We start from the raw sequence: 24,465 nt of genomic DNA, 5'->3' as shown, positions 1-24,465 counted from the left end.
TGTATGTGATAATTACCCCAAATAATCACTAGATAAACAGTATCTGAAATATTTGCATCTAAATTGTCCATAAAATTAATGACATTAAGTAAATAAAGGTATTTTGGTAGCAATCAAGGTAAAATTGCTCCACTACAAGCCCTGCATTCAAAATCTTAGTAAAGGTACACTATTATTAGCAGCAAAATGTACTTAGGAAAGTACTCATTATGCAAAGTGACCCTCAGTCGATGTCAGTGTGATATTATAGTGCTGGATTATATTTTACAAATTGATCATAAACAGTAGTTTGGATGCAAAATCTTGATCTTCAGAGTAAGTTAACAATAAAATCAATGTAGTGGAGGAAAAGGTACAGTATTTCCTCTGAAATGTGGGGGAAGGCTGACAAAAACAAAAATAAAAGATATGAGGAAATGTCTTCCTGAATTTCTTCCATCTTACAAGGTAGATATCAAGATGACTACGCCTTTTGCACTTGGATTTGTTTTTTTCTTTTTTGGGGGGAATTGATGTTTAAGTATTATTTTATCTAAGTATGTCTCATTATTTTATCCAAGTATGTCTCACTTAGTATGTTCTGCATGATGTTCAAATAAAGTGGGAAGAAAGGTTTCCCAATGAATCAAATCAAAACAAAATCTATGTGTAAAGATTCAGTTTTTTGAAAAGACTCATAAACAGCAGAGGTTAATTTACCATGTTTAATTTGTTTACAGCTCTAGGTATGCATTAAACATGATAAAAACAAATCAACACATTTCAGACCTGCCAATATATTATTTGTGATTAAAGCAATTAAATAAAAATAACATAAATAGCACAATTGAACTGAATCAGTGTCTACTGTCTACAGCTCAGCAGCCACTGAAACAAAGTGTTCCCATATGTTCAGAGCTACGTTGAGCTATAACATGCTATCTAATAAATAAATGTCTCTTTACGAATTAGGAATCACAACATAACAGCTGAACAAACACAACAGAAATGGGGAAATGTGAAGCAAAAATATAGACTTACATTTACTAGACATTGCCCAAACTGAACACAAAGTTTCCATGAACACAGTAACATAAATATAAATGATAAAATGTGCCCTCAAGTCACACATCACACTGTTATGGAATCAGGTTTTTATCTCAGGACATCCAAACGCAGTGATCTTGTATCAGCACACTTACTGTCAAGACGTTTGATACATACATGCAGGCCCAGGAACACTGAATTTCTAATCCCATAAACAGCAGGGAATCATAGAGTTTAATAGCATCTATGGTTTGTACATTCAGTATTTAAGGAGATAACACGGGCAACTCAGCTGTCTCTGGAAGATAAAAAAACTGGAAACAAAACAACACCTTTTATACCCTACAATCATGTTAAATGTGGGATGTAAGCCATTACATCATTAAATAAATTCTCATGATTCAATATCACTGTCATTAAATTTGAACAACACCTGGAACAGGAGGAAAGCAGCAGTTCATACAGGGTCTAAAACGTTGTTCGCACACCTGAAACACAATGTGCAAGAGATAACAGCATCAGAGGTTTAAAATGGAGTTGAGAGTAATAGTAATAGATTAAGAGCGGCATAATATTACACACTTTCATTTTAAGTAGACCCGCGAGCTGCTGTTTAGCTTTAGGATCAACCCATCTGCTACATGTGGTTTACCACCTAAGCCATTTACAGTCATTGTTCTTTTCTGTGTGAACAATGGAGCTGTACAAGTATCAGTACAGGGACCAATACATCACAAGCTCTGTGTTAACTACTAACCGAAGCTACAGCATGAGCATTCAAGTTAGTGTTTCTGTTCCTTATCTTTCTTCTTGGATTGTCTAAGTGGCGACCACATTACAGTAGAGATTACTGTACGAATCCAACCTCTCACTGTGCTGCATAGGTTAGGGTGCTATCATGTACACAGGGGGGAGGATAATGTATGATGAGCACAGGTGGCAAAGGTCAGGAAGGCTTCTCTAAACATGAGGTAATCTCAGTCTCCATTCTAAGGCATTTTTACAGTACAAGTAGCATTGTCATGTTGACATTTTGGCATCTTAAACATGGTGGGATATGCAGATTATGGCTAAGCTCACATAACGTAATCATCCATGCATTTACTGCAGACATCACACACGTTACTTTAGATGGGTAGCTACTTAAATAACCTTGAAAAGGTTACATACTTGAAGCACAAAGTCATGCTTTTGGTCCTGAATGTCACGTAAGAGCAGTGTAGGCTAGCTGATGAAATACTTGATTTCTTAGACTGATATTTCTTTACTTTTCATAGATTTGTTGTCTCCTCAGAAAGCATCCTTAATGTTCTTCAGCTGTCGAACGGCCAGGTCCACTGGGAGGTTGAATTTGAGGTGGCTGATGCGGCCCAGGATTCGCAGGGCTCCCTCGAATCCGGTCTGGGCCATGTAGCTCCAGGACTGGTAGTGCGGGTGTATCAGAGTCCCAGACTTACACAGCAGGTTGAGCCACGACACCAGCCGCTGCTCGTTCAGAGCCATGCACACCAACGCTTTGAACTCTGTGTCTGGTCCTCGTTTGTAGCGTCCGTGCTCCTTCAGCACAGTGTGAATGGCCCACAGCAGAGACTGTTTAGGGGTGATGGTCACAGGGCCGCTTCCTACTGGCAAGCTGAAGGACTGTGAAAGCTGGCGGGCTGGTGTCTCCACGAAGGCCTTCCCATTTTTGGAGTGGTAGTATTTAACAAAAAGTTCCCATGGATGCATGGTCTGTGGGGATGGTGTGTAAGGCAGCAGGCAGGAGATGGGTGCCAGCACAAGGCTCATGGTCTGGGAGGGTATGAAGAGGCCATGAGACAACAAGTCCTTCAGAGCAATCGCCAGCTCTTTCCTCACAGCCGTCGTCAGCTCGTCCCGAGGACCAAGCGCCATGTTGCTGGTGTAGTTGACGACATGTTCCAGGGAGGGCTGTCTGCAAGAACCCAGCACTCGCACCTTGTCAACAGCTGCCTCCAGACGCTGCAGCAGTGGCCCGTAGTCCTGCCCTGCTGAGTCCTGAGGCCACACGCTCTGAGGAATGTGGCTGGGCGCGCAGCCGAACTGGCTCGCAGCGAAGATCTGCAGTACAGCGAGGGCCTTCTGGATCAGCTGCAGGCCGGTCTCTCGCATCTTCTGGGCCTGCTCTGGGTCCACTGCAGTGAGGGGTGGAGAACCAGAAGAATATACTTGTGTTGGACAGCAACACTGGTGGTTTTGAATACCACTTACAGTAAACATGCCATTTATAAAGTGCCTATTAAGAGCTTACCAGTTAGTACATATTCAAAAACAGGCATTTAGTCAGGCATCTGCAGTTAGAGAGTGATATGAACTGACTGACCTTTCTTATTCACTCCTGGAACTCTGGCATTGGTCCCTGACGCTCGTGGCTGCTGGGTGTATCCACCATCTGATAAGAGAGGGTTCCCCACCTCATCTTTTAGAAGGAAAAGCCAAGGAAAGTCATTAAACCAACAGAAAATACAACTGTGAAATGCAAACAAACAAGCAGGCGCTGCAGTGAAAACAGGAAAAAGGGTATATGAGATGATGTACCCTGAATGAAGTTGATGAACATCTCCAGGTCTCTGATCTGGGTTTTGAGCTGATCCACCAGCTGCTCTTTGACCCTGGCTGGGTTCACTATTTGTGCGATGGCAGCGTCCACCCTCTGCCTGAGCTCCTCGGGCGTTAAGTTTCCAATGTCCTCGTTCAAGTTAACATCCAGCTTTTTGATCAGCTCATCAATGATGACCTAAAACATGTAACAAAGGTTGGAGGTTAAGGAATAGACTTACTGTAGGCCGTTTCTCGCAGGTGGAGAATTTACTTCTAGCGGTAGTGGTGTTCTTAACCTGTTGGTGGGAATGTTGGTCATCTTCAGACACAAGACAACAGTTGGTCGCAAAACATTCGCAAACTAACCTTTAGCACGGATTCTAAGGATGGCAATGTTATCTGGTCTACCACTTTGGTCTGGAATGAAATCTCATCTACTACTGGTCGGAGTGCCATGTACACTTGATAGCTGCAATCATGATCCCCTGAGGATGACTTTGGTAATTCTCTGACTTTTCCTCAATGCCCAATATGAGGTTGAAATTTTTGTTCTTAGTGAAATATCTCAACATCCGAATGGAACGCCATGCAATGTGATGCAGATATTCATGTTCTTCATGCTGATTAACTTTGTCATGGTGACAATGCTAGCATGCTGATTTTAGCATTAAGCTCAAAGTACAGCCTCATAGAGCTGCTAGAATGGCTATAGACTCAGACTTAGTTGTTTTCCATTCAGGTAGAGCTTTCAGTCAATCTACACTCATCTACTATCTACTTATTCAAAGAGTAATCATTCAAAAAGTGATCCCACCTTCTGCCTCTCCATGACGACAGACTGGGGCAGCGAGTCGTAGCTGCCCTCCTGATAGGCGAAGCGCTCCAGATCATCCAGCTGTGTCTTCAGTTGGAAAATGAGATCCTTCTGCTTCTCCCTCTGAGCCTCCAGGCGCTCCCTCTTCTCCCTCTCAGTCTGACAGCAGAAACACACAGACAGATGTTCATTTCTACAGACAGACTGAGGGACCACAATAACAGTGACCACTGTGTACTGGATCTTCACCAGTGTGGGATTTTGCTGTTGATGTCAATATCCGTATTTAAGATTGTAAGATTGTTATTACTTATGGCACAACATTTACAAAAAAACATACAAATCATACTCACCAGATCCCCCTGCAAGTAAAGCATGTGGCAAGGGAGAAATGAGATGAAGAGACCTTTAGGGTGCGGTATCAGATGAGCAGTAATTGAAAACAAATATTACGTGAGGCAGAGACTTTGCTTCGGTTAAAAGTAAATGCAAAGAAGCAGGGAGTAAACAATGGAAGGAGCAAAGCAGGTCGCTTTAACGTTGTTGTGTACACAGAAGCCTTTATTAAACAGATAGTGATCTGCTGGAGGCATTTTCATTGAGCCTGCAGCACTGAGTCAACACTTGTAGCAGAAAGCAACATTTTCCAACAGAGATAAGAGACCAGGGAACAAAACGCAGGTGGGCGCAGCAGCAGCCACACTTTAAACAGTCAATAAGAAAAGTCACAGCGATGGAGGTGAATCACTTCAGTTAATGTGACTGGCTTTAACACCACATAGACTCACTGTGCATGTGTGCCTATATGCCTATATCTGCATCTGCATGTGTCTTAGTGAGAACAGTGGACATGGATCAGATCTGTCAGTGTCGGAGTGTTAAATATCTCAGGTTAGTGGTGATGAAATCAAAAGCTGTCATAGAATATATAAAAATATCAGTCACAATTATCCAATCCTTGGTTAGTTGTAATTTATGTTTATGTCCAGTGACAAATTGCTAACACACACACACACACACACACACACACACACACACAATCGTATCAGTTATCTGTGGCAATGGCTAAAAATAGAAAAGCTGTGTAATTAATTACAGTCCCAAATCTACACTGTGATGTAATAGGGATCGTTTAAATAGGAATAACTTCCAGGAAATGTTTTTGACAGCTGTTACCTTCCTGGTACACTCAGTGTGGAGGACCATGCTGGTTAGAAAGCTCACCGAGTTCTCCAGCTGTTTAGCATCCTGAGCTCTGCAGCCCACAACATGCGGGCAGCCCCTGAAGGCGAACTCCTCCAGCTCGGCCAGCATCCTCTCCTTCTCCTCGCTCTGGGCGTGAACTATCTGCTTCAGTCGAAACTGGACCTGAGCGAAGTGTGATGTGAGAGCGAGGAGAGAGGAGTTCAGCAACTCCTGCTCCTCTTCCAGCTTCTCCAGCCTGGTGGCCATTAGCCCCTCGGTGGCCGGCGACGAGCCTCTCTGCGTCGGCTTGCCAGCGCTCCCGCTGCCGCTCTCATCCTCGGGACTGGCCACAGCGCCCACCGGTGCCCATCGCTCCCCCGCGCCGGCGAAGACCGCCTCGCTGTCCGAGGCTGACAGCTCCTCGGTGGACATTTTGGATGACCGAGCTCACTCCAGCTGTTTAACTACGTCGCCAGTTTATTATCTGTCCGTTCCCGATACTTGGTTGTCTTACCTCGAACAGACGACAACAAGAATCACTACAGAGGAAACAGGTGTATCGCCATCTTGAGAAGGATGATTCATACGTCAAAGTGGAGTTACGTCAAGGTAACCTGACGCTGCGAGGGTGATAGCGGAAGTTCAGCACGCGTGTCTTCAGAATAAAAGCGTCCTTGTTACCAAGAGGTCAAACGCAGAATTGTGATTCTTGAGAAGCCTATTGTTCTCGCCCGAAGTCAGCTGGGATTGGCTCCAGCTCCCCCTGACGGATAAGCGGTGTAGATAATGGATGGATGGATGACGGAAGCCTATTGTACTGTCAGTGTTGGAGGAAGTAAATAAATAAAAGTAAATAAATAAAGAAGTAAAATAAGTCAATCAATCATTTTAACTATATGGTACAGTCTTAGCAAAAGTTGTCTCAAGATACCTCTTTTACAAGTCAGGTTAAGAATGAATAGTTTTCTGCATCTTTGTAAGTATGTGATTTTTGCAATATTATATAGGTGAAAAAAGAAAAAATTTGAAAGAACATTTGCTTTATGTGGGAGTTGAAGGCCATGTGGTAAATGGTCTGTATTTGTAAAGTGCCTTTCTTACTAGTCATTTTGACCACTCAAAGCGCTTTTACATGACATCCTCATTCATCTATTCACACATCATTCATTCAGTCATAGGAGCCAGGGATCAAACCAGCAACCTTCCAATTGATGGACGACCCACTCCACCTCTGAGCCACAGCGGCCCCGACATATCCTAATTATAAATAACTCCTAGGTTCTGTAAGGTGTCCAGAGTAGCTGTGTGATTAGTTTGGGTGTCTAAGGTGTTTGGGGCCAAGCACAATAAGTTCAGCTTTGTCTAAGTTTAGAAGCAGAAAACTGGAAGTCATCCAAGTCATTTTTTTAAGTGATTGGCTTCATTGATAAGTGAATAGCATTAGTTCCTTGTGGAGCTCCGTCTCTTTTGCGTGCAATGAAGTAAAATAAAATCAATGTATTAAAAATTTAACTTGAGCAAAAGTAGAGAATTATTATCAGCAAAACAATAATACTCCATTACATCCCACCACTGTGTAATATATTGTACATCAATTGAGAAAATAACTATTGCATACGCCTAAAAATAATGGTTCTTAAATAATTCCCATGTTTAAGATTTTAATAATTTAAATAATTCATTTTGAATAATGAAAATGTACATACGTATTGTAAATAGCACAATAAATACATTCCTATGAAAATTATATTGTTAGTTTATGCCCATATTACCTTTATTTATAGTTTGTACAGCACATTCCAGCAGCATTCCTAAAGTTATCCCTTCATATTGTTTGATTTCTTATTATATATTCATTCCTTTCATTCAAGTAGTAAGTTTTCATATTTCATTAAATGTATTGGCACAATTTAGTTTCTATTTTTAACTCTACTAAGGGGAGGCCTGATGAACCAGGATAATAAACCATACATCACCAAAAGAAAATAAAAGGCTCAAATGTGGAATTCCATTTTGTAATTATAAGGAAAAACAAGCAAACATCATTTTATCATCTCCATAACGTTTTTTTATTTTATTTTAGTTAATATTCATGTTGCCAGACCAGCAAAATCAATTTCAAAGACTAATTTGACACATTGTTATATTGTAACAGCAAGTTTACTGGTTTTATGGAGAATGCAGAGAGTCCTTAAGGGGTGAAGCTGCACCAGACATGTATTTCTCCATGTTTGCATGTTGGTGTGTGTATTTTATTTTAAACCATCATTCCAGGAAAGATGACAAATGAAAACTCATTACAGATAATGCCACAAATATATCTAAACACTAAACCATGTAGCCCACCGACCAAAAAACAGCAGATTCATATTCAAAATAACAATTAAAATAATATGATGTCAGATTATGCCCCGGATTGTGACTGATTATTGGCAGAGAAGTGCACTTAGCAACACAAAGCGGCTGAAGCAGAGTGTAGAGAGACAGATGACTGACAGGAAATAAAGTCATGTGTCCTGTGGAGTGTTACTGTTAATTCTTTAAGGATGGAGTACAGTTTCAAGTATCAAACTGTGTGCTTAACAAATAACAAAGATCTAAGCACAAAGCATTCAGCAATTATCATAAAATCCCTTCACATTATTTTCCATTGGTGCAATGCATGCTGAAACAAATGCAGGGGGGATGGTTTCACACTCTAAGAGCTCTCTTTTTGTCGGCGAAGAACATGGGCCAGCGGTACCAGTGAAGCCTGGTGTTCTGGATGCAGCCTCCACCCTCAGTGCAGGAGTAGGTGGCGGGGCAGCAGTGTTTCATGTCGCTGCAGCACACTGCCTGTGGAGAGGAGCGAGGCATGTAACAATGTTAACTAGTGGTTAAGTAGCAATACTACAGTATAAACATACTCCATTACAAGAACATAGCACAAGTAAAAGTACAGTAAGTGTCTTCAGCAAATGTTCATATGTATCAAAGGTACAAGTCTCATTATGGCTATATAGTGTTGTTTAGTCTGAACTATAGCAATGGACCATATCTCTGTAAGCTGATCATACATTTTATAATATAATAACTTTATTTATGAAGTAACTAGTAACTATACTGCAGCTGATAGATGGATTTTTTTTGTGTATTGTGTATTTTTTTATATGCTGTCTGTTATGCTTCTAATGTAAAATACTTCTTTTTTTAATGTAACTAAAGCTAACACAGAGCCAGGGGAGCTGTTTCCCCCCATTTCCAGTCTTTATGCTAAGCTAAGCTAAGCTAACCAGCTGCCTACAATAGCTTCATATTTACTGTACAGACATAAGAGCTATAACAATCCAACTTTCAGCAAGAGCTGTTTGTTTGAAGGTTGAAGTGGTTGCTGTGTATCATACATTAGGAGATGGACAGCAGCCCCATGTGGTAGTGGATGTCCTGCAGCAGGTCTCTCCATCTTTGCAGCTGGTCGTGTCATCACACTTGACTTCTCTCTGCTTTAACAGACCGGGCTCAGGTTGATAGTCGGAGCTGGGCAGATACACCGGTGTCAGCGGGACGGTCTCCAGCTGCATCATGATGACCTTCTGACAGGAGTTAGAGGCGATGTTGCAGGTGTAACCCTGCGGGCAGCAGTGCTCCTTATCTTGGCAGCACACAGCCTGCAGACACAGCATGTACAGGGTTAGTGACATCCCTTATTTTACATTAACAAACCCTGACAAACCTCATGTATACTGAAAGTGCATCTTGCATTATCATGTCAAAGTAGCAGCTGCACACTCACATTTTGCAGTGGGCAGCAGCCCCACTCGCCCGTGAACAGCCGGCAGCAGGTGGTGTGTTCGGGACATTGTTTCAGACTGTCGCACTGCACAGAGTTGGGATCAGCCTCGATGCTGGTGGTGGCTGGAAGCTTGGTGTACCATGGAATCACCACTTCTCCTTTGACACACGAGGTCATGTGCTCATTACACTTGTAGTGGGTGGGGCAGCAGTGGTTTCCGTCAGCGCAGCACACCGCCTGGGGAGAAGTGAGAGCAGAAGTGCTACTTTTATGCCATCAATCCTGCTTTCCCAGTTCTATCAAGTGAATAACACGAAAAACATGGTGTGGGGTGGTGATATCCTACAAGTTAAAGTGCATTAATTAACTGATGTGTCATCATGATAATACTGTTGTTTACCTCTTGGGATTTGAGAAAGGGATACCATTCAGTTAGTTGCAGTACTGTCCTACACAGAGACTGTTTATCTGTATATTTATTTTTTTAATAGAACAAATAATCATGGTAACACTTTACATTCACCCACCCTGTTTAATATTCATAAGATGGATATAAATGGTGAATAAATGGTTTATACCACACTATAAAGTAGATTTAAACAGGGTTTATGTGTAGTAAAACACAGTTGTAATAATATAAAAAAAAAGTTGTTCTTTTTTCTTGACTGTCCATTGATAAACACTTTAAACATCCTTGTACCAGCTTACAGCTAATTCATGTGTGTTACTGGAAGTCAGAGATGTTGTGAAGAAGCAGTACTCACATCGGGCAGCGGGCAACAGCCCCACCTTTGGGATGAGGTCATCAAGCAGCAGGTTGTGGACTGAGGGCAGCTGGTGTGGGCGTCACACTGAATCCTGCCCTCTGCGTCTTTGTTCTCCTCTTCCTCCTCCTCCTCCTCCTCCTCCCCTGTCATCACCTCGTCCTCCTCAGCCTCCTCCTCCTCCATTTGCGGTGTGCTTTCAGCAGTGGGTGCCGCTGTGACAAATGCAGGTATCTTCTGATGCATGGGTGTTGAGCCTGAGGCGCTCTGACAGGTGAGGGTGGCAAGGTCACAGGTGGTGCCAGCGGGGCAGCAGTGCTCATGGTCATCACAACAGACCGCCTTTTGAACACAATGTCGACAATATTTTCAGCCAAGTGATAATTGGATGCATGAATTTGATTTGAGAGAATTATCAAAGCAAAGCCAAGTTTAAAACGATTTGCATGCTCTTCAGTATATTTTGCTTCCATCAAAATGTAGACTGGTAAGAGATTTTGGTAAGCAAAGTCTAAAAAAATGGATTTGGATCATGAGTGTGTCCATGTTTCTCTGTATGTTTACCTGAACGAAAGGACAGCAGGCCCAGCCTCCTGTTTTCCTCTTGCAGCAGGTGGAACCATCACGACAACTGAAGGTGGAGTTGCATACAACAGCCCCCTGTGCCACCTGCCTGGGCATTGTGGGTACCTTCTCAGCCCACGGCACAGAGAAAGTTTTTTCATCACATGTCTGGGCAGCCAGGTTACACGTCATACCTTTTGGGCAGCAGTGAATGAAATCTTCACAACAAACAGCCTGGAAATGATATGATAAAAAACATTAATGTATTGGCAACAACCCCTTTAAAAACAAAGTTAAATTTGAAAAAAGGCAGCCAAATATATACCTCTGGTAGAGGACAGCAATTCCAGCCTCCCTCTTTGGTTTTACAGCATGTGTATCCATCTTGACAGGCTACTGTGTCATCGCAGCGGACATCATTGCCTAGAAACATTAATAATGATCATAATGTTTCCTTCAGATCTGAAATCTGTCCACATGCAGAGAAAACTACTACAAAATAAAATTTAAAATGACAGAAACATGTCACTGGGGTAACACAGGTTTAATATATTGCCTTGTCTTGACAATCCATTTTGTAACCCCACTATTGCACCTGGAAAGGTACATTCATACATCCCAAGTGACCTAAATGCACCTTTAAAATATGGTAACGATAATTATGGTGATAGTGCCCTTAGAGAGAGCTGTTTTTACAAGTGGGTTCCTGATTTGGTGCCTTTGGTGTTTCACACTATGGACAGTTGGTGATGTTAATGCCATGAGTTCAAATATTAATATTACTAATACATTATATGGGGAAGGAAATACATTTGTTAGACCTTAAACATAGACATGATGGGCCCTGGTTAGTAGCACTAAAGATAGACAAGAATTGGTAATGGTAACATGCTACCATATCTAATGCATACAGTACTAATGCACTAATGTACTTCATTTTAGCCTCGATTGACCTTTCCCACACCATACATTTTGTCAGGAAATACTGCAGCCAGTAACTAATTCACTCTAAGACACACCTACTTTAAATGGAATGCAGCCATTATCAATGTTAAAATCAAAATGTCTGCTACAAGAAAGGTCTGTTGGTGTATTTGTACCTTTGAGCTTTGAAACATAACAAACATCTCACCTGCAGCTGCTGTAGTGACAGATAACACAGATACATCCTCTTGTGTAGGAGGAACTGTATTCACGGTGGTGGCTCTGGGGGCGTTTTCTGAGCCGCCATCAACAGCTGCCTTTGCAGTCACTTGTACACCCTCTGAAAGTGGACAGACACACAGATCAGGCCACATGAACACACACTCACATTAGACAATGATTAATTAGGATGAGGAAGTCTACAGCGAGACAAAAACAAATCTGACCTATCTGGTCCTCCCACTCTGCTCTCATCCTCGCAGGGAGTTTGGCCCACATTGGCATCTCTTTTCTGGTAGATGATGAAATACATTTGTTGTGTTCAACATCACATGTGCTCCCCTCAGGACAGCAGTGTAACTTATCGTCGCAGCACACAGCCTGTGGAGACAATAAAGACACGTGGAGGATCACCTTGGAACCACACATGATAACACACTGTAAAGTCACAATTACTGGACATGGGCAGGACATGCAAATCCATCATTTGACTTTTTCCTCATTTATAATCTAATTTATGGTATAGGGTGACATACTTGTGGCATGGGACAGCAGGCCGATGTGCCCTCTGGGGTTTCACAGCAGGTGGTTTCATCTGGACACTCTGACACTCTGTCACTGCACAGAACTGTAGTCACAAGGTCTGCAACAACATGACAGGCAAATTCAAATAAAAAATGTTTCCAATGATAAGTTTAGGGGCATTGAGGTAAAGGAAAAAAAGTCAATCAGAGTGAGGTGAGTTTATTTGTAGAGAAAGGAAGGTCTGTTGTTGTATTTGTGCAGTATTATTTGTGTGTATCAGAAATTCAAAGTGCTTTACATAAGAGATAAAAAAGGTACTGAAATGTACAAATAAAACACAAGGTAATGTAAAAAGATAAAATAAGACAAAAAAAACACTAAAACTGAATAAAACAGATAAAATTATGAATAAATAGTCAGGCAGTGAAAACCAGAAAAGTTTCACACCTTCATTTTGAAGAACTGAGAGTTGGAGCAGTGTCTGAGAGTTTGCTGTAGATATGTGGTGCACAGAAACTGAATACTGCTTCTACATGTTTAGTTTGGACTCTGGGGACAGTAAGCAGACCTGAACCAGACTATGTCCAATTAGAAATGTATTTTTGAACTGTTGCATGGTTTGTAAACCAATAATGTAAACCAGTCTTTCATCTTTGTTTAAAAAGGAGAACATCCAATCACTCATGTGTTCGGTTCTCAATATCACTATAATAATCTCTGTGTTTTTTTGTAATCTGAATTAGAGGAACCTTGTAGATGTTGAACAGAAGAGGCTCGAGGCAGGGGCCTTGGGAAACTCCATGTCATTTACTCCGCTTAGGGGCTGTGCATGACAGTTTTTCATACACTCTAGGAATACGTTGTGGTAGTAAGTAGAAGAGTTTCACCTCTTTTGATGCAGGAGTGGCTGTCTGTGCTGCATTTGTGGCCCTCAGGACAACAGTGTTTCCCATCAGAGCAGGGTACTCCCTGTCAGGGGGTAAGGAAGTCACTCAAAACAACTGTCTTAATAAATGCATTCTCCCTTTACAATTAATCAATTAATATTTCTTTGAAGAAACAAAGGTTTGATATTTGCAGTATTACTCAGGTGAAGGAATCTAAAGTGCCACACAGTTTGACCTTTGGTTTACTGGTCTCTGCACTGCATTGTGTATTATAGAGTTGCAGTTTCTTTATGAAATACCCCATAATAGCAGAAGTCTAACTTGTCTTTGTGATGAAGTGAAACAGCTTAGTTTGTCAACCAAACAAGGAGAGATCCTCTTTGTGACAGGAAGTAACTGGGCTTTTTCAGAACAAATCTTAGTTTTGCATATAGTAACATATGAACTTATGACAGTATTGTTACATGAGTAGAAAACCAATGGACTCCATTAACTTGGTTTCATGGTTTCTGTCTGTGTATCTCCAGGTTGTCATGTCAATTAGCTATTCTTTATGAAGAAAACCTTAAATATACAATTTATCAATACATGTTGGGTGGTTACTACCTCTATTTTCCAGATCATTGTGCTAATGTTTGTTGCTGAAAAATGTTGCATGTTGTATCTGTTTTGAACAAGGTTTGATTACCTGATCTAGGGGGCAACAGCCAAACCTTGTCAAGGCCCTCAGACAGGAAAACTCAGGTGGGCATCGTGACTGATCAGGACAGATGTTATCATCTTCCTCCCCCATGTATGTCCTGATCATCCTGAAGGACTGCATGGACAGGGTGGGACAGAGGAACAATCTTACACCGGATACTCTCCTTAAATACACCAAATTCTTACTCAGCATTGTTGTGTCTATTATTCTTACTTTAGAGAGTCTGGGTTGATCAGCAGAAGTTCTCTCCACCCAGGGGATGGACGCAGTGGCGTTCATACAGCTGGACGTGGCTGTATCGCAGACTGTTCCTCCAGGACAGCAATGTGCATGATCCTCACAGCACTCAGCCTGCGAGGATAGCAGTAGTGGAAGCACTTTGACTACCAAAGTTTTAAAACTGCTATCTCACCGGCTGAATGAGAAGTGAACCTTTATCTGGCTCGTAAAGTAGTAAAATACCACAGCATGAATAGTACCACTGTACAGTCTTCATTCTTTTATAGTACATATGGAGAATAGTTATCCATATACATTTAACTATGTGATAAGCAAATAGGTCTTCTACTAAAGCTGAAGTACTATGGCTTTGCTGGGGTTTATTGTAACACAATGATTTACACATTAATACATTTAAATAAGTGATTTAAATGCAGTTTAATCACACCAAATTGTGAATTCCACTTCAATCAAAAGCTGAAATATCAGCTACTTCTGTTTGTGTTAAACTACGCTACTACTCTGCTAATTTAGCAGATTAATTTAGCTGTTTTTATCGACTGAATTTGTATCATTCATCTGGGATTACAAACTAAATTGTTAGTAAAATGTTGGTTCATCTAAACCCCACTAATCCCCACAACTCCGATTCTAGTCTTAACTACAGTGTTGGGCACAAATCAACTTTTGTAAAAGGAAAAATAACTTAAACTTAAACATAAACTTAAACTCTTTAACCATGTCACATACACCCGCATTGTTTAAACACTATTAACATTTTAATGTGGATCTGGTGGTTTCTAAATATATCTGAGAGTAAGACGAACTGCATATACATTTAAATGTATAATATGAATTGTTTCATCTTATGTTTCATCTGATACTGATGGGGGGGGGGGGGGGGGGGGGTTTATCCTACTATTTGAAATTGCCAACATTCGCTGTAATGGCAACTGTCATCATCTGCACTCCCAAAAGCTTCAGTTAGAACATGCTTAAGTTAAATTACTAATTCCAAAGAGTGAGATTACAACAAAAGTCAGTCAAATTAGCTCCCTCCAACTTGGACCAAGAGTATCTGCTCAGGCAAATTCTAATGCAGAATGTGCAGGTAGCACAGCCATGACTACCTGGTCTAAAGGGCAGCATTCGTAGCCGTTGGCCGGGTCATTGCAGCAGGTTTGACCGTCTCCACATTTCCCTCCATCTGGACACTCCTCTGCACCAACCATGGCCAGGAGGGCCCAGCAGATCACTACCCACCTCTGCATCTGCACACAGACACACACACACACACACACACACACACACACACAGGAAAGTGAAACCTTTGCATGTGGGATTCCCCTCATTTATCAGAAACAATGGTTGTGCATTAACTTCTGCAGAAACTTATGACCAAAACATGTGATAGAAAGTAAGTGTGCTCACTTATTTCCACATGTCCATGAACTTGTGATCTCTAAAAACCTCAAACCCATTTTGACTGTCAAACACAAAGGATCAAATGATGTCTGTCTTATTTCCTGAACTATAATACTTCCTTTATGGGGCTGGCCCTGACTTTTATTTTATTTTGCAATGGCAATGAAAAACGTTAAATAAAACATTTTCGGTTTCGTTTGGTTTGCATTATAAAATGGAAACACCTTTTGTCTGAAGATGTCTGAATAAACTGTGGACATTTTACACACGGGGATTATTTACAACGATTAAAGATGAAAACAATCCAAGTTAACCATACATGTGTGTGCAAAACGTCTTTAGAATTCACTCACAGGACTTCTTTTGACAAACAGATATTATATCGCCTAAAGAAGAGATTTATTTTGCTCTTACCTCGGTGGAAGACTGGAGCGCTGCTGTGGGCGGTCAGGTGCTTCACAAGTTTGTCACCTCAGAATAAAACAAAACAGAGAACTGGATTATCCTGAACACGCCGCCCAGAGAGAGAGTGGGGGGGGCAGAGAGAGAGAGACAGGCAGAGAGAGAGAGAGAGAGACAGTGAGAGAGAGACAGAGAGAGAGAGACAGTGAGAGAGACAGAGAGAGAGACTCTCTGAAGTCGTTGCAGCGCCTCACCTGGTCACTTCCTTTAAATCGCATGTCTTTGTACTGAATACCTGATGGTGTCCGCTCACGTTGCTCCACTTGCACCGTGCGCTTTGCCACCTTGCACAGGTTACACATTCTTGTTTACATGCGACAGCTGCAGCGCACCGCAGTGGCGCGTCCACCAGGGGGCGCCAGAGGCAGGGCTGCGTCAGAGGCAGGGCTGCGTCAGAGGCAGGGGGCAGGGCCGCTTTGACGCTGTCAAATTACCGCTGATCTGCACAACATGTGCACAGGCCTCTTCTCACCACTAGTGCGCGACCATCGCGGAGCGTAGTGTTCTATAGATCTGTGAAGTCTACGTTCACCGTGGTGCACATTATGAGACTTATAGCTTGTCCTGCTGAGAGCTCAGCCTGAGTCCAAAAACACGTTTATCCTTTATGGACGGTACCGCTGGCTGGGGTGGCAACGTGACGTTCTTTTAACCGAAATGGGTGAAGACGACTCTGTTTCACAACGACGCTGGCAGCTGAAATAGAGGTGAGCAACGTTCGCGTGAGTCAGGAACCCCCAGTTATCTTAAAGAACGAGAGGACGGTTCCTGACAAGCTAACTAGGTTAGCTACCTAGCTAAATGTTACATCACATGATATGGACATAATTTGGCACTACGTTTGATAAATTAACTTTGAATGCAACCTTTCCTCCTCTCCTCAACTGTGGGCTAGCATAGCAAGTAGCTAAGCAGTGGGTTTGTTTCATGAACACGTAGGTAGTTGTGCTAGCTAATGCTGGAGAGAAGACTGCTTACACCAGTAATATATATATATATATATATATATATATATATATATAATATCAGTGAGACGTCAACCACTTAAAAGTTTAAGGTAGTTATTGTGTCTGTCTGCTTTTTCAGTGTCTTGAGTCTAAATGAGTGTAAAGTATGAAGACTGAGACGTGGTGAGCCTGCTTGAAACTTTGTGTAACTAAGGTGAAGGAGACAGGAACACCCCAATATCTTCTCATTTTAGGACACATGCAGTGGAGGAAACACTTGTTTTACAAAGCAGCTTATTGGCCAGACAAACTGTGAAGGCTAGTGGCTCTAACTGTCACACTAGAGTGTCATTAACTCCAGGAATAGACAGGCAGGGGAAACAGCCACAGGTAGGACAACAGGGAAGGACTGCTACCTTTTCAAAAATCCTCCACAATGCATATTTTCTTTAAGAGCGATAAGGCAGAACAGCTCGGCTGTGAGTGATTTAAAAGTCAGGAATCCCCTGAAGGCACTTCTTTTTCTGTCTCCATTGATGGTTGTTGTTAAATGTTGATTTATCTGCTGCCACCCACCCTCTCAGTGAGGAACGGTGAGGCTCTCACTGGCTGTCTGCTGACAGGCACATCATAGATAAGCTATCACAATGTTTCAAAGACCCCTTTATAACAGCTCCGCCTAGGCTAACCCAGTCCACATCGATGAAGGACATCTGGTCCCACTTTGTTACACAGAAATAATTGTTGCAGTTATTTTTCTCTGTCACTTCTAGTTTTTCTGTATAACACACTAGCTAAGACACTAACTTGGAGCATCTCAGGGGCAGGAGTTACACAATCAGCACTCTGACACAAACTAGGTTTTAGGTTCCTGACTCTGCAGGACAACAACACTCCTTAATGGTTTTATGTAACAAGGAGACATAGACACCTGGCTACAAGAGTTGGACGGGATCAGGAAACACCCCTGTGAAGTTTAGTTACAGAACATTGTGTTCTCAGTGTGATGTGGTATGGCATTTTATTCATTTATTGTTTTTGACTGACAGGTGGGCAGGATGGGGGAGCGGGCTGTCAGCGGCCGCGTGGCTGCCATCTCTCCAGTGCAGCAGATGCTGGCTTCTGGCACTGGTGCCCTCCTCACATCTATTTTTGGTGAGATCATGGAAACAAAGACTGGAAAAAGTAGCTGTCAGTATGTATGCATTTCTGTAAATGTAAATTACAGGGTGGCTAAGGGTCCTTAAAAAGTCTTAAATTCACATTAACCAATAAAAGGCCTTAAAAAGTATTAAGAGCGTAGTTCATGACATTGCACCCATCAGCTTGAACTGGTGATTTGCATTGCCTGATCCCTCGCACATTCAAAGTTTCAAAAAGTATGAAGAACACTAAATAATGTGAAGGAAACAAGTAAATAAATGTCCAAACCCACCAATATTCGGACAAAAGCTGTAAAAAGTGGGCTGACATCAGTCCAGTCTACATGAGGAAGACAACAACAGATTGTCTGTAGGATAAAAGAGCATTTTCCTCTTTATTTAAAAGCCATGTTTAAACTATAAGACAGAGAGCCCCAATAATAATACATGGCTCTAAAAAAATTAGCGTTCTACCTTGATATTGCCTAATTCCAGACTCTTGCTGTAACACAGTTGTAATTAATGACATTAAGGACAAATGTATTTTTTCACATTAGTAAACATATTTAGACAAACGTTCTAAAACGTATAATTCTGAACAGAACTGCAGAAGGTTTAGCTTTGTGTAACTAGCTGCTGTCATTATAGTAACTGAATCTGTCAATCCATCTGTTTGCAGTCACACCGCTGGATGTTGTGAAGATCAGGCTGCAGGCTCAGCAAACTCCATTCCACCAAGGTAGGACAGGAAGCTTGTCTTCTTCTGTGGTTTTAGCTCGTACCTTAACTTAGGAAACTCTGAGTTTTCATTTAACAGCTGCTGCTGGAGGCCTCTTGTATCTTGAAGCTTTTCTAACCCCACTACAGCTGTCTTTGGTGTCTCTTTTGTGATGTCTTCATCTGTGTCTTTACGCTCTGTCCTGCCTTTTGCTTTGTTCCATAGCTTTAGCCTGTGAATCTGCTCCGTGGGGTGGTGTCATCCGCCCTTCCAAGTGTGAGTATCTCACCTGTTGTCGCTGCATGCTCAAACTTGGCCACAGATTAAAAAAACAGGAGGTCCAGCTCAACTTTAATTGTGTGGACGCATGCTCAACTAACAAACATCCCTTGCTAGTGAAAACAAACTACCCCCTTTTGAAAATAGATTCATGTGTTGTCTCTCAGCTTGGATGTGGATGTGTTTGTCTCATGTTTGTTGATGGTATAAGCTGCAGTTTTGTACCTGACTTTAAACAACCATTTCATGTGGGTAGAGATTCTAACGTTAGCTTCAGGAGACACAGAACAACTGAAAACGTTGGTAAATATTATGTATTTGTTCTAGTAAAATTCGTGGCAGGAGCAGGTTACGAAATGATTCTTTTTTTAGAATTTCTTTGAATTTTTGGTCAATATTGTATCTTTAAGCAGCCCTGAATAAACAGGCAGAGTAAGCAGTGACGAGGACAGCCCTGATGTTATCTACTGAGTGACTCTGTGGTCATTGCCATCACATATGTTATTAATCCCCTTTCTCTCCTCCATCAAGGACTGTATAACTCGGTTTAGAAAACATGAAGACTTTGCAGATTGAATCGCACTAATGTTCAGATGCTAGTCCTAGTTGTTTTTAGACTCTGGCTTTTTGATACATTATCTGTTGGTTTCTGGGAAGGCGAGGGTCACACACTTAGTGTGTACTTGTTACTCTGCTGACTACTGATTGTTCTCTCTCTCACAGGGAAGTGCTTCCTGTATTGTAATGGCCTGATGGATCACATCTATGTGTGTCAGAATGGAACCAGTTGCAGTAGCTGGTACAAAACACCAACACATTTCAGTGGGACACTTGTGAGTACAAGCACATTAGCAGCTTTGCTTTTTATTTACTTATTTCTATTGTATTTGATAGGGATGATGCAATTCAACATAGTTCCAAAGCAAAGCTTGGCACTGATGATGGCACAGAGAGTTTATAGCTAAATAAAACTCATTTTCAACTCTTGTCCCTAGTTGGGCTTTTACAAAAAAGTGAAGTTGAATATACAGATGTCACTAAATGTCTTCTTGTCTTTTTGCACACAATATGAATCAAAATGTATGTTTGGTTGTACGTGCCATAGGATGCTTTTGTGAAAATCACTCGTCATGAAGGACTCAGGTCTTTGTGGAGTGGGCTGCCACCAACACTGTGAGTGTTACAACTGTCTGAAAGAAAGTGATTGAAATACTTGCAGACTAAATGTGTAAGAACTGAAATTCAGGTTAGCTCAGAAAGATATGGGTCTTCACTTGTAAGTGGCCAGTAGGTGATTTATTCTGATGCGTAGAATTTTAGCATTGTTTGCTTTGAGTGCCATAATTACGAGAATATAGTGTGTCCTCTGAAAATGTTATGTTTCCTGTATGGAAACAGTATTTAGACTCAAAGTGTTCAAATAAAGATGTAAACATAGAAATCCACATGTGTGGTTGAATTAGTTTTTTTCATGCAAATGATTCCAGCAGTTATTCACTGAATTAATTTACAAAATATCTTGAATAAATGATCAAAGATAACATTCCAAGAACTTAACATTGACTATTGAGTTATTTAATAAAAGACCAGTGTCATATGGTGTACAGTTTGTCTCAGCACTTACACATTCAAAACCTTTGTTTGTATGCTTGTGTGTTTGTGCAGAGTTATGGCTGTACCTGCAACCATCATCTACTTCACCTGCTACGACCAGCTGCGGGACTTCCTGAGATACGGTCTGGGTTTCCAGGGCAGCCACATCCCTCTTGTTGCCGGGGGCCTTGCCAGATGTAACTCCCGACACGAGCGCACATAGATATCCTACCTGTAATATGTTAATGGTGTTGTGACGCCCAACATGTGTGTGCATGTGTGTTGCAGTGGGGGCTGTGACCGTGATCAGCCCTCTGGAGCTGGTCAGGACTAAGATGCAGTCCCGCCGGCTGTCCTACAGCGAGCTGCGGGTGTGTATTCGCTCTGCTGTGGCCCAGGACGGCTTGCTGTCACTGTGGAGGGGCTGGGGACCCACTGTTCTCAGAGATGTGCCCTTCTCTGGTGAGAGAAGCACCACGAGAGTATGATAGTATAACACTTGAATAAAATCTCATTTGTAGAGGGTTGTCACAGAGATAAGGAAAGTAAAATCTATCAAACATTCATTACCTGTGAAGTATAAATGTGGCTGTGGTGAGCCTGACTTCATATTGGGTATGATTACAGTGGAACAAAAACGTATCCTGCATAGAAACTCATCCAACTGCTCCTGCAGCATATTTCACTCTGCTGTTATTTAATATCTTTAGTCTGTTCCAAACAGTCTTCCTTTCATCAGATCAAGGCTAAATACACAGTCTCCATGTGGTACTAACCAGACTCCTGAAGGATCATTTTGAACCAGATTTTTGCAAAAACTACTGTTTGACACATTCTGAGTTTACTGATGGACAGTGAAGCAGCGGCTGAAGCTGCAAGAGTGATTTGAGAAATATATGTGAATGTTTTTATATGTTTCTCTGCTATGAAAACTATAGACTTTTCATAATAACATTTAATTTTACAGAGGGTGAGTGTGGGGTTAAATAAATGCTAAACCTCAGGAAAAGCCACAGAAAATGAGGCTGCACCGGTTATTTTAGGAAGTGCAAGATGACGTTAATGTGAAGCAAAGCAACAAATTATCAAACGAATCATCCCTGTTTGTGTGTGTTTGCAGCTTTGTATTGGTTTAACTATGAACTGGTGAAGGCCCAGCTGTGCGAACAGTCCAGAGTAACTCAGGCCAACTTCTCCATCAGCTTTACTGCAGGAGCCGTCTCTGGAGCTGTAAGTGCTCTGACACACCTGTCTTCCATCCTATACTGCACCTCCATTTTAAGGCTACATTTCAGTGATATCCTTGGTTAGCTAACATAGAGCCACGTGACTCTCCCAGATAATGTAACAACCCTATAGTTTTCCATTTTAGCCACCAGTTTTATTTAAACATAATGGCAACACCTGTTCCAGTATTGTAAGCTGGCTTTTTGTTAACTTCTACCTTGATTTTTTTTTTTTTCATACACACAGGCTTTTACTTTTGACTTTTTTTTATGAAAGAACAAATTATTTCCTAACATAGTTGTTCATATCTTGTACAGAAGATTTAACAAGGCTATCCTAGTTGTAGAAGTACTCCAACTGTGAGTCCCCTAGCATTGTGCATGGGTCAGAATGAATGGACATGTTTAAAGAATCAGGCCGGTGACTGACCCACATTCACAGTGTTTTGTTTCCAGTGCAATAATTAAGCAATGCAGTCCTGATATGAGTCCTGGTTATCCTTCACACACAGATAATATCTAACAGACTGAGGTGTAACCACTGGCTGCACCTGTGACTGACCTGACATTGACCCACATACACACACATGTACGCACAGTGTAATGTAATCTGTTTACATCCATTTACATAATTAGAGGATACAGACATGGCATATGCTATATATATAATTAAGTAATAAAATTTAACAATCTATTCATTTTCATATTATTGTATACATTCCCAATTATTGGGCAAGTTGTATTTTATTTTATTTTTTTCTTTTATTTTTGGATGATTTGACAACATTGTTCCTGAAGCTTTCATGCCAATAAAACCAAGTGAATTGAATTGAATTGTCAAAAATGTATTGTCCAGTATATGACTGTTGTGTCTCATGGTGTCTAGATTGCTGCAATCCTGACGCTGCCTTTTGACGTGGTGAAGACACGGAGACAGATCCAGCTGGGAGAAATGGATACTCTGGGAGGTTTGTACTTGTACATGGTTGTTAAGGCAGTTTTGTTAGGTGAAATGCCTTTTACCTATGTGTGTGTGACACATCCTAAAGAGTAACATGTTCCCATTCCTCCTAGTTTCCTTAAAGAGAAACACCTCCACATGGCACATAATGAAGGAAATATGGGCTGAGTTGGGCTACAGGGGCCTTTTTGCAGGTACACACTTACTGTATGCTTTCTTATGTTAAGTAGAATATATAATGTTTGCTTTGCTCCGAAATGAAAAGCATTTGTACTTTTCCCAGGTTTCATGCCCAGGGTGATAAAAGTGGCTCCTGCCTGTGCTGTTATGATAAGCACCTATGAGTTTGGAAAGGCCTTCTTCCAAAAGATGAACCTTGATCGAGAGTGAGTGGCATCCTGAAGACTTTTGGTGGGTGTTTCTCAGTGGCAGGAGATTGTTCCCAGCAGCACACAGACATTATTATCTCCTCGAAAAGAAGCTTGAGGAACAGACAGGCCTGGATTTGGTTTTGTGTGAACACAAAAGAAGAGGATTCACCCACATGTCAGGGATGCCTGTCACCGCAAATCTGCTCCCTTGAGATATTAACACAAACTGTGATGAGACTTGAGACACACCTAACAAGCTTGACCAATACGCCTGGAGAGCCTGATGATGCTCATGGACCACAGACTTTAATGTGTGTTGTTTATTTGAGTCAGCTTTTTACAGGTATTTTAAAATGGTAATATCACGTCTTGGGAACCTCCTCAGCCACTGTGTAGGACAGTGGTGTATGGTGCAGTATAATGCTTGATGGGATAAACCCTGCTGCATCAGTACTATAGCATGAGTCAGATGAAAATGTTCTCATTCCCACGTTTCATCGCCTGAGACTGACTGCATGGTACATCCAGCTCCATTCTATACAGAACCTGTAGCAGTAAAGCATGACATCTCTGACGTCCAAGAAGATGACTGACAAATCTGTTTCGTATGCTCAAGAGATTTGAGCATATGTAGCACTTTACATTTACAAGACAAGTGCTATGAAATGAAATCATAGAAACAACTACAGCTTCTTTATGTTTGTTTTTTAATGTGTACCTCTATTCTGCTCTCATAACTGGAGGAAAGCCACAAACACAAGGCCTGATGTCAGAATTTAAACTGAGCCCTCTTGGAAGATGTGATTTCGTCAGTGCATAAGTTAAGTGTTATACGCTATAATTGTATTACAAGAATTCATGAACATTCGAGCAAAAACGCTGCAGCCATCTTCCCAAAAATCATACAGATTTTCTTAAAGTATAAGACTTTTGAGGCGATGGGTAGAAGAAAACCAAATCAGACTTTCCCCTGGAGGAAGTCCATTGATGAAATGCTTTCAATCACTTGCCTCCAATAAACATTACATCAAACCTTGTTACAACACTGGATCATAAAACAAAATATTGCTGCCTTAACCTGAGAGGTGTAAATGTATGTCCTTTGTTTCTTTTTTTATGAATGGAATGGCAATAAATGTTAAGACAGCTTGATTTTTTTGCTATGTGAAATTGATTCCCT

General features: G+C 41.4%; 3 protein-coding genes across 6 annotated transcripts; 1 reads left to right on the top strand and 2 right to left on the bottom strand.

Annotated features, from left to right (window-relative positions):
* Window positions 1–717: 717 nt before the first annotated feature.
* rundc1 (RUN domain containing 1) lies at window positions 718–6,047 on the bottom strand. The gene is made up of 5 exons (XM_070847773.1): window positions 5,624–6,047; window positions 4,400–4,558; window positions 3,583–3,781; window positions 3,368–3,463; window positions 718–3,179 (listed from the first exon to the last, which is right to left on the bottom strand). Exons 1-5 carry the CDS (start codon window positions 6,014–6,016, stop codon window positions 2,317–2,319), a joined length of 1,710 nt encoding a protein of 569 aa, XP_070703874.1. The 5' UTR covers window positions 6,017–6,047; the 3' UTR covers window positions 718–2,316.
* A 1,582-nt stretch (window positions 6,048–7,629) lies between these two features.
* On the bottom strand, window positions 7,630–16,277 carry grna (granulin a). Of its 3 annotated transcripts, none has more exons than XM_070848324.1 (15): window positions 16,243–16,277; window positions 16,001–16,057; window positions 15,292–15,432; window positions 14,156–14,293; window positions 13,928–14,056; window positions 13,240–13,321; window positions 12,364–12,470; window positions 12,046–12,208; window positions 11,817–11,936; window positions 11,010–11,107; window positions 10,685–10,918; window positions 10,121–10,462; window positions 9,357–9,593; window positions 8,968–9,231; window positions 7,630–8,419 (listed from the first exon to the last, which is right to left on the bottom strand). In XM_070848324.1, the coding sequence occupies exons 3-15, from the start codon at window positions 15,430–15,432 to the stop codon at window positions 8,276–8,278; spliced, it is 2,199 nt and encodes a 732-aa protein (XP_070704425.1). In that variant the 5' UTR covers window positions 16,001–16,057; window positions 16,243–16,277; the 3' UTR covers window positions 7,630–8,275. The 3 variants fall into 3 exon arrangements, with proteins under 3 accessions (XP_070704425.1, XP_070704423.1, XP_070704424.1); XM_070848322.1 differs by having other exon boundaries at window positions 11,817–11,948; window positions 12,055–12,208; XM_070848323.1 differs by lacking the exon at window positions 16,243–16,277 and having other exon boundaries at window positions 11,817–11,948; window positions 12,055–12,208; window positions 16,001–16,071.
* A 351-nt stretch (window positions 16,278–16,628) lies between these two features.
* On the top strand, window positions 16,629–24,437 carry slc25a39 (solute carrier family 25 member 39). Of its 2 annotated transcripts, XM_070848515.1 has the most exons (12): window positions 16,629–16,755; window positions 18,045–18,150; window positions 18,817–18,876; window positions 19,081–19,131; window positions 19,858–19,967; window positions 20,240–20,307; window positions 20,800–20,924; window positions 21,016–21,189; window positions 21,848–21,957; window positions 22,840–22,921; window positions 23,028–23,108; window positions 23,198–24,437. In XM_070848515.1, the coding sequence occupies exons 2-12, from the start codon at window positions 18,054–18,056 to the stop codon at window positions 23,302–23,304; spliced, it is 1,065 nt and encodes a 354-aa protein (XP_070704616.1). In that variant the 5' UTR covers window positions 16,629–16,755; window positions 18,045–18,053; the 3' UTR covers window positions 23,305–24,437. The 2 variants fall into 2 exon arrangements, with proteins under 2 accessions (XP_070704616.1, XP_070704617.1); XM_070848516.1 differs by lacking the exon at window positions 19,081–19,131.
* Window positions 24,438–24,465: the final 28 nt, after the last annotated feature.

Source organism: Pempheris klunzingeri, chromosome 17 (genome assembly GCF_042242105.1).
Source record: "Pempheris klunzingeri isolate RE-2024b chromosome 17, fPemKlu1.hap1, whole genome shotgun sequence".
In the NCBI taxonomy this organism is placed as follows: Eukaryota; Metazoa; Chordata; class Actinopteri; order Acropomatiformes; family Pempheridae; genus Pempheris; species Pempheris klunzingeri.
This window is presented reverse-complemented; position numbering and strand designations above follow the sequence as displayed.

Excerpts from the sequence above, each read along its gene's own strand:
- rundc1 (XM_070847773.1), bottom strand. The coding sequence starts at position 6,016 with ATGTCCACCGAGGAGCTGTCAGCCTCGGACAGCGAGGCGGTCTTCGCC. Across the intron at positions 4,559-5,623 it reads CTAAACAGCTGGAGAACTCG|ACTGAGAGGGAGAAGAGGGA; the intron begins GTGAGCTTTCTA and ends TTCTGCTGTCAG. Across the intron at positions 3,464-3,582 it reads GTTCATCAACTTCATTCAGG|ATGAGGTGGGGAACCCTCTC; the intron begins GTACATCATCTC and ends TCCTTCTAAAAG.
- grna (XM_070848322.1), bottom strand. The coding sequence starts at position 15,432 with ATGCAGAGGTGGGTAGTGATCTGCTGGGCCCTCCTGGCCATGGTTGGT. Across the intron at positions 11,949-12,054 it reads AGAGTGGGAGGACCAGATAG|AGGGTGTACAAGTGACTGCA; the intron begins GTCAGATTTGTT and ends GTCCACTTTCAG. Across the intron at positions 9,232-9,356 it reads GCTGCTGCCCACTGCAAAAT|GCTGTGTGCTGCCAAGATAA; the intron begins GTGAGTGTGCAG and ends CTGTGTCTGCAG.
- slc25a39 (XM_070848515.1), top strand. The coding sequence starts at position 18,054 with ATGGGGGAGCGGGCTGTCAGCGGCCGCGTGGCTGCCATCTCTCCAGTG. Across the intron at positions 21,958-22,839 it reads CAGGAGCCGTCTCTGGAGCT|ATTGCTGCAATCCTGACGCT; the intron begins GTAAGTGCTCTG and ends CATGGTGTCTAG. Across the intron at positions 22,922-23,027 it reads AGAAATGGATACTCTGGGAG|TTTCCTTAAAGAGAAACACC; the intron begins GTTTGTACTTGT and ends CATTCCTCCTAG.